The sequence below is a fragment of the Odocoileus virginianus genome, chromosome 4, assembly GCF_023699985.2.
Source record: "Odocoileus virginianus isolate 20LAN1187 ecotype Illinois chromosome 4, Ovbor_1.2, whole genome shotgun sequence".
Lineage (NCBI taxonomy): Eukaryota > Metazoa > Chordata > Mammalia > Artiodactyla > Cervidae > Odocoileus > Odocoileus virginianus.
In genome coordinates, this window is record NC_069677.1 from 72157938 (window position 1) to 72173807 (window position 15870).

The 15870-nt window shown below is 48.0% G+C and overlaps 1 protein-coding gene across 1 annotated transcript in view; it reads right to left on the reverse strand.

Annotated features, from left to right (window-relative positions):
• Window positions 1-15870, reverse strand: part of EPHB1 (EPH receptor B1) — a 454706-nt gene that overhangs the window by 12878 nt on the left and 425958 nt on the right. The window contains exon 13 of the mRNA XM_070466704.1: window positions 605-754. Within this exon, the coding sequence (XP_070322805.1) occupies window positions 605-754 (150 nt within the window). The remainder of the gene's footprint in view (window positions 1-604; window positions 755-15870) is intronic.

Consider the following 15870-nt stretch of genomic DNA (forward strand, 5'->3'; position numbering starts at 1 on the left):
TCAGCTTGGTCCCCTCCCAAGACCTGTCTGGAGCTGACCAGCTCTGGGACTCTTGCTCAGCACCTCCTTCACTGACAGGTGCCAAGGATTCAGAAGAGCAGATTCTCAGGAAAGAAGGGCCTTTACAACGAACTCCTCCGTTTAGAGCTGAGACACAGAAGTCAGAGACAAAAGCTGCCGCTGGCTCAACACAGCACATCCATCAGAGCAGAGCAGCTGGAAGCCAGGTCCTTCCAGGCAACCAGCACTGCTTCCTCTCCATCACACATGGTGACAGAGGGCACGCAGGCAAGTGCTTGGCAGCAGGGTACAATTGCGTGGTCAACTTTGGACCTGATCTATTCATGATTCAGGCCATTCAGAACCAGCCCATCATCTCTTGGATTGGTCAGGGCACATTTACAGGCTTTGGGGTCATAGGAACCACCACATCTCTGTGCTGGGTTCTTGATTAGTTCAAACATTGGTGCAAAGGAGGTCCCTGCATCCCCTGCACCAGACACTTCACATTCAGGACCCGAGGCCCAGTGAAAAACCAGGTGGGCCTGGCATGCCAGAGTGACTGGGGTGAGGGTGGTAGCAGCCAGGAGAAGCTGACACTTACATCTTGGTTGGACATGTCCCAGTAGGGTCTCTCTCCAAATGACATGACTTCCCACATGACAATCCCGTAGCTCCAGACGTCACTGGCAGACGTGAACTTGCGGTAGGCGATGGCCTCTGGAGCTGTCCATCTCACGGGGATCTTGCCTCCCTGGGGGAAGGAGAAGCCTGGTCAGTCCAACCACTGAGTTCCCAGCTGAAAGTCAGTAAGAATAAACTGGGCACACACGTCCATCCTTCCACCCCTACCCTGATGTCTTGTGAACTAGGACAGCGGGGTCCCCAGGCAGAGGAATCTGCAGGGCTGGTCTCTCTCACACCACGGGTGGGCACGCAGCATTGCTCCACACCAGAGGTGGTGACTGGGCCTGCGGTTCCATTCACCCCTCCGTTCCCTATGTCCTGATTCTACCGTCACCGTGGGTGAGAGGAACAGTGAAACTCACATAGAGGCACTACCATAGCACACTGCGTGAGATCAGCTATGTGAGCCGTGACAGGCAGGTGCGGCTCTGCTGACCCACAGTACTGTACGCACGAGTCACAACACTTGGGTCAGAAGGGAGCTAAGCAAGCAAAACAGGAAGACAGTGAAGGTAATACCTCCAGACACCCCCGACCACAAGATCACCCTCTGCCCCCCGCACCCTGTGCTCCAGCCTCGGGGGACAGGCTGTCCTCACTCTGCAGTCCACAGGCGGCCCCGGCTGCCCCTGGTTTACCCCGCCCGGCACTGAAAGATGCTGGCTCTCCTCCCTGCCGTTCTGTGAGGCTGACACTCAGAGCTGCAGACACTTTCCTAACCGGCCACTTTTAGGTTTGTTTCCCCGTCTTACCCTCCAGCTTCCCCCCTCCCCCCGGAAGTTTCCAGCTTGGCTCTCCACTTAGTCCTCAGGTTGTCTGCCAGATCTCAGCCTATTTTGCCAGTGTGCATGCTCAGCCACAAAGTCATGTCCTCGCGACCCCATGGTCTGTAGCCCTCCAGGCTCTTCTGTCCACTAGATTTCCCAGGCAAGAATATTGGAGTGGTTGCTATTTCCTCCTGCAGGGACTCTTCTGGACCCAGGGATTGAGTCTGCATCTCCTCCATTGGAAGGCAAGTTTCTCACCACTGAGCCGCCTGAGAAGCAAGGGATTGCTATCTATCCATTTGTACATGTGCCCTGTCAACAGATAGGCAGTGGGCACTGTTGTGCCAGGCCCTTCCTGAGGAGCTGGTGTCCCAGAGCTGAGCCAGCTAGGGGCTCTGCCCTCAGGTTGCAGGGGGCATGGGAAGGCAGACAAGAAGCAGAAACTTCATACGTACTGTTAACAAGATGGAAAGTGATGAGGGGGAAGCCGAGGGGGGTACAGGGTGTGTGAGAACTGGAGGAGACTCCCTAACACAGGAAGGGGTCAGGGAAGGTAGCCAGGAACAGTCAGAGGGGCAGTTCTCTGGAGCCTTCGGCCAGATGTGGATACCAGTACTGTTCCTTTCTACCTGTGTGACTTAGGGAAAGTTACCTAACCTCTCTGTGCCTCTGTTTCTTGTTGCCACAATGGAGGTAATGACCACACTTACATAGTCAGGTTGTCATGAGGAAAACAGGGTTACTATCCATCCAGTGCTGGGGCAGGGCCAGGCATAGAGGGTCCATGCTATCCACTTGGTAACTAGTTAATCAGGCAGAGCATGTGGAGGAGGGACGTCCAGGCAGAGAGGAGCACAGGCGGATGTTAGGGGTAGCGGGTAGCAGAGAGGAAGGTAACTGCCAGCAATGTAGGGTGGTCAGAGCGTGGAATTCTGAAGGGGGATATATAGAGAAGGCAGCTCTCTCAGGCACTGATGCCACTCACGGGGGCAGAGTTCATCATCCTCTAGGGTAAAAAACGATCCTGATTTTTAAATCTTCACGCCAAACACTGGACTTCACTGCCCCGGCCCCGTTGAGATGCCTGGGCTCTGCCTCCATAATACATGAGGCCTACAGCTCCCTCCAACCCCTTCTCATCTGCCCCCTGCCTTGACTGAAGGAGGCTATTTTTATACTGACCATTCTCATGATCTGTTCAAATCACCAGAGATACACATTGGACTTCAGCAAAAAAATACCTTAAAAATGTATAAGTGGTTAATCTGAGCACTAGTGAGAGAAAAAGGAGCAAACTGCAAAGTGTATTTTTATCTGGCTTCCTAGCTGGGGTCTGGGAGGAACGAAGGCATTCTGGCCCCAAACTCCCCAGGCACACATCCAGCTTTCCGCAAAGAAGACAGCCCTGATTTCCCCCAGGACTGTGGCAGGCTTTTGTGGTGGGAGAGTCCTCAACTCAAATGCCAGCAACGTGACAAATGCCCGGAGGGCAGGCTCGGGCTGCGGAGGCAACAGGATGCTCTGTTTTCACCATCCCCCCAAACATGAATGAATTTATTGGTTTTATCTCCTAGGTACCATGGTTGGGAAGAGAGGTGGAAAATCCAGCCAGTGAACCAGGAGTTGTCAAACACAGTGTCCGACAGCTCAGAGATCCCATGCTGTGTGCCCCCTTTGGGTGGGGGATGTTGCCACACCCGGAGAGAACCTGGGACTCCCCTGGAGCAGAGGGGTCTCTCAATACAATACACCTGGGTTACTTAATGTAGGAGAGAGCAGGATTTAATCAGTGTCAGTCTGTGTGTGAGGGAGAGAGAGAGGCAATGAGACTCTGAGTGAAAACTTACCAGTGTGTGTGAGAGAGAGTGAGAAGCAGAGAAAATCTGGTCATGTGGGTCTGTGGATAAGAGTCAGGGCTTATCTTTTGTGCCTGTTTGTGTCAGGGAACGGGGAAGGGAGACGAAAGCATGCTTCTCCTGAATTTCAAAGAGGCGATTTGGGAGTGTGAAGGTGTCCTCTCTGCCAAGTCTGGGGCAGACCTCAGGGCCCGCTGTGACAGCTGTTGCACCTCCCTCCTGCGTGTGAGTTGGCAGTACCAGGCCCGCTGGCGAGGTGCCTCAGCCCTCCTGCCACCTTGCACTGTTGGGCCTCACTGAACACAGAGTTCGGCCTGTCACCACCCTGCCTCCATCCCAGAAGGTGGCAGAGCCTCTGAGAAGAGTCACCCTGGACAGGCAGGTGACAGTTGTGTCACGAAGGCCCCCCGCCAAGAGAGCAGGGGCCGCTGACCTCCAGGCAGGCAGGTGGTAGGGAAGGGGCTGGTGGTTTCCTTCCCGGGGGTTTTAGAGTTCCCTCTCAGCTTTGCAAACATCACATCATCAGCATTGCCTTCAGATGCTCAGAGGTAATTATGATGGATTATTTAACTCATCTTCAATTACATGAAAGAAAATCTATTAATGTAGAGGATGGTGACCAGCCCCATGCAGGGGATTAGGTGAAAAGGAAGTAGAATGTCACTGCAGCTGTCGAGGCTTCTTCACATGAGGAAGGTCCTTCTTCCAGAAGAGAAGTCTGGACCAGGAAGACCAAGGGCAAGGTGCCCCTGTGATGGCCAAGTGCTCTGAAGGCCCTGGTTCTTGCCAGTGGAGGCATGAGGAAGAGGCATAAGGAAGGAGTGATTGGCTCTGCTGGATGGGAGGAAGCACAAGGGATGAATTCTCAGGGGGCAGACAATAGCTGAGGCCCACTGGAAGGACTCTGCACCCTTGTGGGCCAGAGGGGCTGACACTGGGCTTGAAGAGAGCATTGTCCCCTGCATGGGTTCCTCCAAGCACCAGATGCCTCGATGCCCCCCAGGGATGCTGAAGGCACAGGTGTGCATTCTGCAGGGACCAGGGACTAGGTTCCCTAGAGCTGCTAAAGGAGTCACTGTTGGGACATGGGGGAGAGAGAAGAGAAGAGGGTAGGAAGGCAGCTCACCATCATCGGTGTACTTCACACACTGACCTTCCAGGTAAAGCTGGGCATTCTTCACAAGTATGACACTTCCAGAAGTTTGTTTCAGAATAATCATGCCTTAAGTCAGGTATGAGATCAACTGCAAAGACTGTGTGTGTGTGATTTGATAAACTAGGAAGTGATGTCTGGCAGCAGATTAATTTTAACCCAGCCATTCAGGGGAATCTGCTAAAAACACACAGCCGCACCTACCACTAAGAGTGATGCCAGTAGGTAGAAGGTTTCAGCTTAGAGGTGCTGTAGTCCCCCAGGCTCAGCCAGCCTGCAAGAAACATCTATGCAACACCCACTCGGCAAGCACCCTGCCAGGAACCTGCCAGGAATGACACTCAGCCCCACTCTCGGGTGATGGAGAGCCCCAAGGCCACCCAGCCAGCTCGCTGCCTTGCTGCAGAGACATTAAGAAAGGTATGGCTCATATCTCGGGTTCTAGGACCCACCTGACTGTGGAGTTTTTCAGGCTATGGTCTGAAAACTATTGGTTTCTCTTCCTAGCTATTCAGTGTAGAGATGCCCAGAAGGGTAATGTTTCTAGCTATCTGGGCACTGCTACAGTACTTTTCTCCACCATCAGGTGTGAGACAAAGTCTCAGTAGAGATATTACAGGAATCCAGACACTGATGAATATTGAGTATTGTCAGTCATAGAATCATTGGAATCATGCTGCAGGAGGAATCCCCTTGAAGTGATAGGTTTATGACTGAGACGTCATGAAGTGGCTCTGAATTTCATAATGCCCACTCTCAAATAGGTTTATAATATATAAAACATATTGGGGTTGTTTTGAAGATCCAACATGATATATATATATATATATATATATGTAAACCACTAAGAATACTATTGTTACCATTAAACAAGAATTTATGGAGTGTTGTGAGTTGAGTTTGCCTCCCCACCAACCCCAAAAATGATACATTCAACTTCTAAATTCTTGTACCAGTACACATGACCTTATTTGGAAATCTGGTCTTCGGGGATGGAACTGTAGCCACAGAACCAGCTCCAATCTGGCCCTATTCTGTTTCTGACAAGATACTGAGTCATTTTTCAGAGGCAATAGGAACAAAACTGCAAGTCCTACAGCTGAATTGTATGCAGAGAATTTATTGATTTCAAATAACACCCGGAACCAAAATTTCTCCATCCCACAGAACCAAAGGACCAGGACATGATGGAACCTGAATGCTGAAACCCTTTCAGAAGCTAAGGGTTCACTGTTCATGAAGACCAGTTCTGCAGCTCCTTTACCATACCATAAATGGCCACGTTCCAAAACCCTCTAATCAAAACCTGCCCCACCAGTGGTCCATGTACCAACCCTCTTCCCCTAATTTGTAAAACTATGGCCCAACCCTGGATCTATCAGGGAGATAGATCTAAGAGCCCTGTCTCCTGTCTCTTTGCTGGTCAACCTCACGATAAAGCTTTTCCTGTTCTTAAATGCTAGTGCCATAGTATTGGCTTCTATGCACATCAGCCCTTTGCTGGGTAACAGGAAGTAAAAGGTGAGGTCATACTGGATTATAGCAGGCCCTAAATCCAGTCACTGGTGTCCTTACAGGAAGGCCATGTGAAAACACAGAGATGGAAGAGGGCATGCGAAGTCAAGACAGAGACAGCAAAGGGAGTGATGCATCTACAAGCCAAGGAATGGCAAGAGTTAACAGCAGCCACCAGAAATGAGGAGAGAGGCCTGGGTCACATTCCTCTCTGGAGGTTCTGGAGGAACATGACCCAGCCAACACCTTGATTTTGGACTTTTAGCCTCCAGAACTGGGAGAGAAAAAAATTTGCTTGCTGTTTCAGATCAGTACAGTAGTTCAGTCATGTCCGACTCTTTGCAACCCCATGGACTGCAGCATGCCAGGCTTCCCTGTCCATCACCAACTCCCAGAGCTTGCTCAAACTTATGTCCATCGAGTCAGTGATGCCATCCAATCATCTCATCCTCTGTCATCCCCTTCTCCTCCTGACTTCAATCTTTCCTAGTATCAGGGTATTTTCCAATGAGTCAGTTCTTTGCATCAGGTGGCCGAAGTATTGGGGTTTCAGCTTCAACATTAGTCCTTCCAATGAATATTCAGGACTGATTTCCTTTAGGACTGACTGGTTTGGTCTCATTGCAGTCCAAGGGACTCCCAAGAGTCTTTTCCAATACCACAGTTCAAAAGCATCAATTCTTCTGTGCTCAGCTTTCTTTATAGTCCAGCTCTAACATCTGTACATGACTACTGGAAAAACCATAGCTTTGACTAGACAGACCTTTGTTGGGAAAGTAATGTCTTTAATTTTTAATACACTGTCTAGGTTGGTCATAGCTTTTCTTCCAAGGAGTAAGCGTCTTTTAATTTCATGACTGCAGTCACCATCTGCAGTAACTTGGGAGCCCAAAATAATAAAAAGTCTGTCACTGTTTCCATTGTTTCTCCATCTATTTGCCATGGAGTGATGGGACCGGATGCCATGATCTTAGTTTTTTGAATGTTGAGTTTTAAGCCAAATTTTTCACTCTCCTCTTTCACTTTCACCAAGAGGCTCTTTAGTTCCTCTTCACTTTTTGCTATAAGGGTGGTGTCATCTATGTATCTGAGGTTATTGATATTTCTCCTAGCAATCTTGATTCCAGCTTGTGCTTCATCCAGCCCAGTGTTTCTCATGATGTACTCTGCATATAAGACAATATACAGCCTTGATGTACTCCTTTCCCAATTTGGAACCAGTGTGTTGTTGCATGTCCAGTTCTAACTGTTGCTTCTTGACCTGCATACAGATTTCTCAGGAGGCAGGTCAGGTGGTCTGGTATTCCCATCTCTTTAAGAATTTTCCACAGTTTGTTGTGATCCACACAGTCAAAGGCTTTGGTGTAGTCAATAAAGCAGACATAGATGTTTTTCTGGAACTCTCTTGCTTTTTTGATGATCCAACGGATGTTGGCAATTTGATCTCTGGTTCCTCTGCCTTTTCTAAATCCAGTTTGAACATCTGGAAGTTCACAGTTCACATACTGCTGAAGCCTGGCCTGGAGAATTTTGAGCATTACTTTGCTGGTATGTGAGAGGAGTGTAATCGTGCGGTAGTTTGAACATTCTTTGGCATTGCCCTTCTTTGGGACTGGAATGAAAATGGACCTTTTCCAGTCCTGTGGCACTGCTGGATTTTCCAGATTTGCTGGCCTATTGAGTGCAGCACTTTAACATCACCATCTTTTAGGATTTGAAATAGCTCAACTGGAATTCCATCACCTTCACTAGCTTTGTTCATAGTGATGCTTCCGAAGGCCCACTTGACTTCACATTCCAGGATGTCTGGAATAACACCATCATGGTTATCTAGATCATGAAGATCTTTTCTGTATAGTTCTTCTGGGTATTCTTGCCACCTCTTCTTAATACTGAATTTGTGGTATTTTGTTATGGCAGCCCAAGGAAATGGATACACTGAGTATATGCCATTTTATCAGGCACTAGTTAAAAATATTGCTGTTAAATTCCCAGGTCCACTATAGGCTACAACTGTGGGGGGGGGGGGGTGATGGTAGTGGGATTTGGGGGTGAGGGAACGTTCTAACATTTAGGTGGAAGCCCAGCAGATAAACCACAGGGCCTTCTGTAACATCTCAGTGCTGTTGATCAGTCTCCTTCCTGAAGGACTGCCCTTTGCCTAGCAACATGAGCACTGTAGGGTGAGGACTTCAAGGACAGCTCCTTGGTGCTTCCACTGATGTGGTTCGGAGGACCACAGTCAGAAGGCAGCTCTGATGATGACGGTGACACGCCCAAGGGAGAACCCACCCTCACTCTGCTAGCAGTGTCGCAGACCCAGGTGGTCAGTCCAGGCCTGCGTAGCTGCATCTTAATCACATAGCACTAGCTGAAGACCAGGTCAGTATCTTTTCCTGACATACCCAGCAAACCTAGCATGTGCTTCTGGGATCACTCTGGGGAAGGTCATTACTATTATTATTTTAAAATGCCAATAGGTGATCCAATTTCTTCAGAATCTCTGGGAGTGGTGCCCAAGTACTGGTGAGTTTTAACATGCTTCAGGTGATTCTAATGAGCGGTCATTGAGCACACGCATTGGTCTGCAGCCATGGTTCTCAAATTCGAATGTGCATCAGAATCGGTCCTGTTAAAACGCACATCACACGGCCCTAACCTGGACTTTCGATTGTACTAGCTCTGGGGCTGGCTTTGAGAATTTACATTTCAAATTTTCAATGTGGCTCCTACACTTTAAGAATCACTAGCATAGACCAATCAAGCGTAAGTCATGGATTGAGTGAAGTCTCATCTCAAATATCAACTCTGGTCATTGTTAACAGCTGGGTTGAAAAGGATTCTAAGGCTTCATCCGGACTCAGCAAGGAAAAGTGCCATGACTGCTGAGCGAAGCCTGCCACAAGTGAGGGAATGGTAGCCTATATATGGCAAGTATTTGCCTTACTGCACTGAACCTCAAAAGATCTTAAAATGGTGGGGGGAAAGGTCAATAAGCTGGCTTCATCAAAGTTTCCATTAAGTATTTTTAAGGCCTGAGGAAACAGAGGATTAACTGAGGTGAAGTTTACATCATATATAGCAAGCAGCCCTCTGGAGTGGCAAGTGGAACACTGCCAGCAGCAGTGACTGTTCTGAACATGTCGTTGAGCAGCCTTGATGAGGCATCTGTCCAGACGGGGCTCCTTGCAGCCCTCAGTAGACACTTTAGACACCGATGTCCCTGCCCTCAGGGTACATCCACGGGACATGCTCTCCTGCTCTCCTGTTCCTGTCCACTGCATGGTGCCCAGAGACCTAACATGATTCTAAGTGTTAAATTAAGAAGGTATTTTAGAATGAATGTCTCTATTTAAAGCACTCTGAAAGTACACTGACCCATTTTTCCCAACCTAATCAGCAAAGTGATTTTTTCTCCAGATAAGACCCATATCAGCCTAGAAGGAAAAGAAGTTTACGCTGAAAAGGTTATCTTTCTCTTAGCGTTACCAGCTTCTAACAGCCAGTGGAAATGGCTTCTGGCTGCTGGATTGCAACTGAGTCTATATTATAAAGAGGCCGTTCCTAGATCCCTAGGATGCCAGGAATTTGCATGAAAACACTCTCTCCATCTCTCCATCTTCTGAGAGAGTTCATCTGGCCCCACTGCTTATTTCTTTCCAGAAGCCACAATCTTGATGGTGACACTGTAATTTATTACCATGCTAAGGATTATGATGCAACATACAGAGAATTAGAACTTTAGGTGGGAAACCGGCTGTGGGAACAGGTGAGCTTTTGGAGAGGATGGTCTTATTTGTCATGCAAATGGCACACAGAACAGAGAAAAGGGCTGGGAGAAAAGACAACCCAAAAAGACACACTGCGTTGGCTGCAGACAAAATTGTTTCTAAATAGAATGTTTTTCAAAGCTTTTCTTGAAGCATTAGCTGCTCCTCCGAAATGAATGACACAATGTATTTCGTACTAGTAATAAAATATGTGATTAGAATAGCTACAAATGGAGAGATTTACAGTCGGTGGGGTCCTGGCTGCCTCTCCCCTGAGCTTTGTGAGCGTTGAAACCCTTCTGTGAGATGCTGCGAAAGGTAATTGCAGCCCAAACATCATTTTCCAGCAGCGAGAGAAAGGCCTATTTGGACATAAATTAACTAAAAATATGCGGATGATAGTGTGTGTTTCATGTGTGAAGAACAGAAAGGCCATTTGGTGACGTTTCCCAGCTGGAAACACACACACACACACACACACACACACACACACCCTGTTTTCAAGCACACAGGCGTTGTTTCCCTGTACTATACTGTCAGGGTAAAGAGCTGTCTTTTACTATCCACCCCCAAAATAGCGCCTGATGGCTGAGATGTGGGCATTTAGTTGATATATGTGTGTGTGTGTGTGTGTGTGTGTGTGTGTGTGTGTGTGTGTGTATCACAGATTTCTCGAGTTTATAATTTAAAAGAAAGGGTAGAGAGACAAGGGCTAAAAATTCACTGGCTGCCTTCATTCATTGGACGAGCAGGCTGTCTGTGCCCTCCGGGCAAGGGCAGGGGTGGCAGAGGGACAGAGAACAATACCACTTCCGCCCTGAGGAGGGCGCTTTGCGGGGAGTCCAGCAGTGATAATCAGCAGGGATGGTGGGGCTTGGTCTCTCCTGGTGCAACCCCCAAGCCTGGGCCTGGCTATCAGTGCTCCTGAAAAGTCTGCCCCTTGAGAGCATTTGGGTTAACCGGTCTAATCTGCTTCAGAGTCTTCACACTGTGCCTACGCAGAGGCGGACTGCTGGTCGCCCAGGGAGGGACCCGGTACCCCTCAAGGACCTGCTGAGCAAGGATGTGTCTGCCCAGCTGTGAAACAAAAATACCCCCGCCCCCAAGGGGGTCGAGTGGGAAGTGAGCCTCTTCGCCCTCCATCCAGGGATGAGCAGGGCTGAGGGGGAGGCTAGCCAGTCACCTTGCTCTCTCCCCTTCCCTTCCTGGGCCGATGCAGTGCGCAGGGCAGGAACTGAGCTTTTTCCTGGAGCCGCCATCGTCACAGCCTCACTGCTGCCGGTCAGCCTCAGCCCCACCCTTAGAGACCACAGCTCTCCTCTCCTTTTCGAGTCACCCTGCTTGCGTTGCCGGTGACCCCCGGACCCGGCCTCTGTGGCTCCTGTCTCTGCCAACAGGCTGTGCTGGTGCCCCGCCTTTGCCCCAAGGGTCTCCCCTGTGACCTTCAGGTAACCACACTTCGCCCCTTCTCGTCCTGCCTCTGTCCGCGAGCTTCCTGCTGCTCTGAGGCGCGGCCGCAGGTCGCGTGGCTGCTCCGTCTACGCCGCCATCCTGGGGACCTCTGTCCTGCTCTGGGAAGCCTGTGAGGTTTATTCCTCGACCTCACTGAGCTGACTAAGGCCTTCCATGTTTTCCTTCCTCTTCTGTAAGCATCGACAGACGGCGGCAACTCGTTTTCACAGGTATACTAGGCCTTTTCCTTACTCACAGGGTAATATGCTGCCTCACCAATGTCCACTAGCCACGCTTCTAGCCTCTCTTCCGGTTCCCACCCTCCGGCAGCTATTTTAAAATAATCAGTCACATTAAATAGCTGAAGTTCCCCTGGCCTTCTGAACTGCCCTCCCTTCTTGGCACGGCTTCTCCCTCAAACAATCCCAGCAGTTATAACCAAGTCACTTAACCACTCTGTCTTACCGTCTCCACCTGCCAATAGGGATAATAATGCTTAATTATCTCAGAGGGGCGCACGAGGCGCTGCTGACTGATGCTGGCAGCGTGTGAGATGTGCGAGTGAGGCTGCTCTGCCTGCCTCCTGGCGGGAGCCCTGTTCTCCAGGCCGCCTGTCCTCTCCGGCAGCAATGAGGGAGGGCAGGGCCAGCCCCAGAGACCATTCGGGGAGGCCAGCTCCTCCAGAGCCCCTTCTTAATCAGTTACATGAACCAGGGGAGGCGAGGATGGTGGCCGTGGGTCCACACCTGATAGAAGGTGGAGGGGGCACTTGAAAGCGGCTTCAATTCCTAACCCCATGCAGCCTTTTCCTCATAGCAGATAATGAGAAAGAAGAAGGAAAGATAAATGGAGAGAAATGTCCCTGAATATGGAGGACAAGAACATCTTTTCTATCCAAAATGGGGGAAAAAAGAACTGATTTCTGTTTCACTTTTACAGAGCACAGAGCCACTAGTCTCATCATCACCTCTAGACTGTCCAAGTCCCAGTGAGTTTAGGCCTACAAAGGACCATGTAACTCTATCGCATTTTTGATGTTTGGAGAGCCTTTGTTAAGATATAAGAATACTAAAGCGTACCTCAAAGTAAAATGAGAAAAAAACACGTGTTGCTTTCTTTTTCAAATAAAGCATTAACAAGCAGAGTGTACTGACTAGACATAAACTAAGAAGATTGGTGGTGGTCCCCACATAAGGAGGGGCATGGGGTGGTGGGGGGAATCTCACAAACTGTGGCAGGAGTATACACTGGCAAAAAAGTTTTAAGAAGTGAACTTTTTTCCTACCCGAATTTGAAATATGCAATTCTTAACATCACCATGAGGGGCAGCTGAACATCATGTGCTCAAATGTGGTACCCTGAGAAAGACACACCATCATTTATGTAACGCATAAAGCATAGCCCAGTTCTAAGCATAAGGAGAGATCAGACAAACCCCAAAAGAGGAAGCTTCTATTCAAAGTAGGGGCAGTATTCTTTAATAATGACAATATCACAAAAAACAAAGAAAGGCTGTAAAATTGTTCTCGATTAAAAGAGACTTTATCAACATGACAATGAAATGCAATATCTGATCCTGGACTAGATCTTGTACTAGAAGGAAAAAGTGCTAAAAAGAACATTGGGGGTCAGTTAACAGTATTAGAATATAGACAGTAGATTTAATAAAAGTATTTTATCCATGTTAAATTACTGAAGTTGACAACTGTACTATTACAGTTATTAACCAAATATTTTCCTATTCTTAGGAAATACAGAAATATATACTGAAGTATGTGGGATGCTTCATGGGGATAAAAGCCATGATCTCTGCAGCAGGCCTTCCAAGAGTTTAGAAAAGAACTTTTTTGGTGGGGAGCAGGCAAATAATAAAGAAATGGGGTGAAATGATAAGAACAAGTAAAATATCTGGGCAGAGGTTATATGGATACTATTTGTATTAGTCTTGGAACTTTTAAGTTTGACATTACTTTAAAAATTAAAAATGTGCAAATTCTTTGGCTCAGCAATTATTTCTCTTGAAGTTAATCATACAAAACTAGCTATGTAAGTGTGCAGAGTCATCTATATAAGAATATTTAGTAAAGCACTGTTTGAAATAATACAACATCAGAAGCTGCCTAGATAGCCATCAAAGAGAGTTTGTTAAAAAAGGAAAGTTTGTTAGTTTCTACAGCTCATTCATACAAAGGATGCCTAAGAAAAAATCTGAGAAACCTACAGGGGTAGCAGCAACAGGTTTCCAAAAGCAGGAAGTAATGCACTAAGCAGGGGAAAACTCATATGTATGATACATTGTCAAGTGACAAAGCAAGGCAATGAATGGATTGGTTTGTATATTGAGACTATTTTTGAGACCATAAAAAATATAAACACACACACACATACAAGCTGGGAAGGAAACACACCAAACTATTCATGACAGTGACTTCTAGAGATTGGGAAGAGAGAGTCTCTTCCACTGTTCACTTTAAACACAATTTTATGTATTTATTTTTTAACCATTGCTTTTAAAAATATAATATTTTAAAAACAAAGAGACTTCTTTGGGTCCCTTTGTTCAGATGAGCTGATGTTTCAAGTTGGACCCATGAGGCCCTTCTTCCTGCCTGCTCTGATCGGTCTTCCCCGGGTGTGGGGGTGGGCCGGGCAGTGAGTGGGGGTGAGGACAGTTGTAAGTCTGGTGAGTGGGGCCTGTGATAACAACCACTCAGAGCCACAGGGGAAGGGTCAAGTCTGGGTTGGAACAGCAGGAACTGAAGGGTGTCTCCCTCCTGCTGTGAAGGGCCCAGCTGCACTGGGACAGCCATCTCACTCCCTGGGTTTATGGGTTTCTACTCCACTCAACACTGACCAGACTCCTACTTGGTATTTCAGATCTCTAGGAAGCATGTCACTCATTAATTCATTTCTTAAGTCACTCCACAGTTACTGAGCAGCATGCGGAAGCTGGGGTAAACGAGGAAGCCAGGCCAGCTGCTGGGAGAGACAAATGCAGGTCCGGCTGAGACCACGAGGCCTGTGGCAGAGGCTTTGAAGAGCCACAGAGCAGCCTGGAGGAGGGTGCTGATGTGAAGGCAGGTAGAGGTTGTACAGGCAGTGTTGAGAGCATGGTGAGAGCGAGCCTGTAGGCTGAGCTGCCCACGGCTGTTCCCAGCCTCTCATGCTCTTTCCTGGCCTTGGATTATGCTGTCCTAACTGGGCTTGCATACAGAACTTGCTTGGGCTGTGCTGGGACCCCAGCCTGATTTAGACTTTAGTCAACGTTGCTTGCATCTTATCTCTTCTTTCTCTTGATTAATCTCTCTATTTTCTGATCTACTTTAGGGTTTATAGTTTTCCCATTTCTTAGAAAACCAACTCCTGGAGAGCCTCACACATTCCCAGGCTCAGCTTTCTCCCAACTTGCTGGGTCTAAACCCCTGGTCTGCCTCCCTGCCTATCCTGCTTGAGCCCATAGGAGCCCAGGGCTGGGTGGTTTGGGACCACTTGGATTCTTCACAGTAGGAAGGAGAAACCCATCAGTGTCTGCACCTCCGACCCTGAACTTGGCCTTTTCGCTGTGGCACTTAGTGGCCTCCCTAATCTCACCAGAGCCTTGAAACTCTGTCTGGAATTGCAAGGCCAATCCCATTCCAAGTTTTCTGTAATTGTGAGTCATGGGAACATTCCCTGCTGAAGTCCAAGGCTCTTTCTCTTCAGAGAGTTCAGAACCCATTTTATTTGGAGCTGGTAAACTGTGTGCCCCTCCAAAACAATTCCTGTTGCCACCAGATCCATAGTCTCCTGAGGCCTGGGAACCCACTGTTTTGTAGGAGCCCAAAAAGTTCAGGAGATAGTCTTCAACCACAAGACAAGAGAAACTCTGGCAACTTCCCAAGACCTGTGGCCTCGGCACATGGTAAGCAGAGCCTGCTCATCTGGGCTTGGTTCTACATCCAAGCTTCCCAGTGATTCTACATCCTGTAGGAAACATCTCAGTATCTCTGGAGGCCTCTCAGATGTTCACATTTCTGGGCCCTCCAGTGCTGCGTTTTACTACCTGGGGCCAAGAATGGGTAAGATCAGAACAGGGCAGGGTGGAATGCGGGAAGGGAGGGCATCCTAGCTCTGGAACAAAGTAGGCATGAGGCAGAGAAGCAGGAATTAATGAGCCAGCATATTTGTGGGACAGATTGGAGTTTGTCTGCTTCCCCTCTCTTCTACCCTCCCCTCAAGTAAATTAAGTAGATCAAAAGTGTGGGCACCTTTGAAAGGTCATAACCTAAAACAGGAATTAGTAACCTGGGGGCAGATGAGAATGTTAATATTTCTGGCCAAAGACCATTCCAAAAGTTCTCAGGCAAAAATCATAGAGTGTGATCTTCAGAATGTTATTAGGTTGAGATTCCAAGCATGACAAAAGAACATTTGATCAGTTTATGGAACTAGCATTGAAAATATTCCCTTTGTCAATGATAAGTGCTGGCCTGATGGCAGAGTTGGAAAAGGTAATTTTGCAGCGCTGGTAGTACAGACAGGTTAAGATAAAAATCATCAATGAACGCTAAAGCTGAGGAAGAGAGAGTGGGGATTTTGATGAAGAACAGGGTATTTTCATAGTCTCACTGTCTTCCCACAGACTGCTTATCAGTTAAAAGAGAAAAAATATGTAACATATATTGCATGTA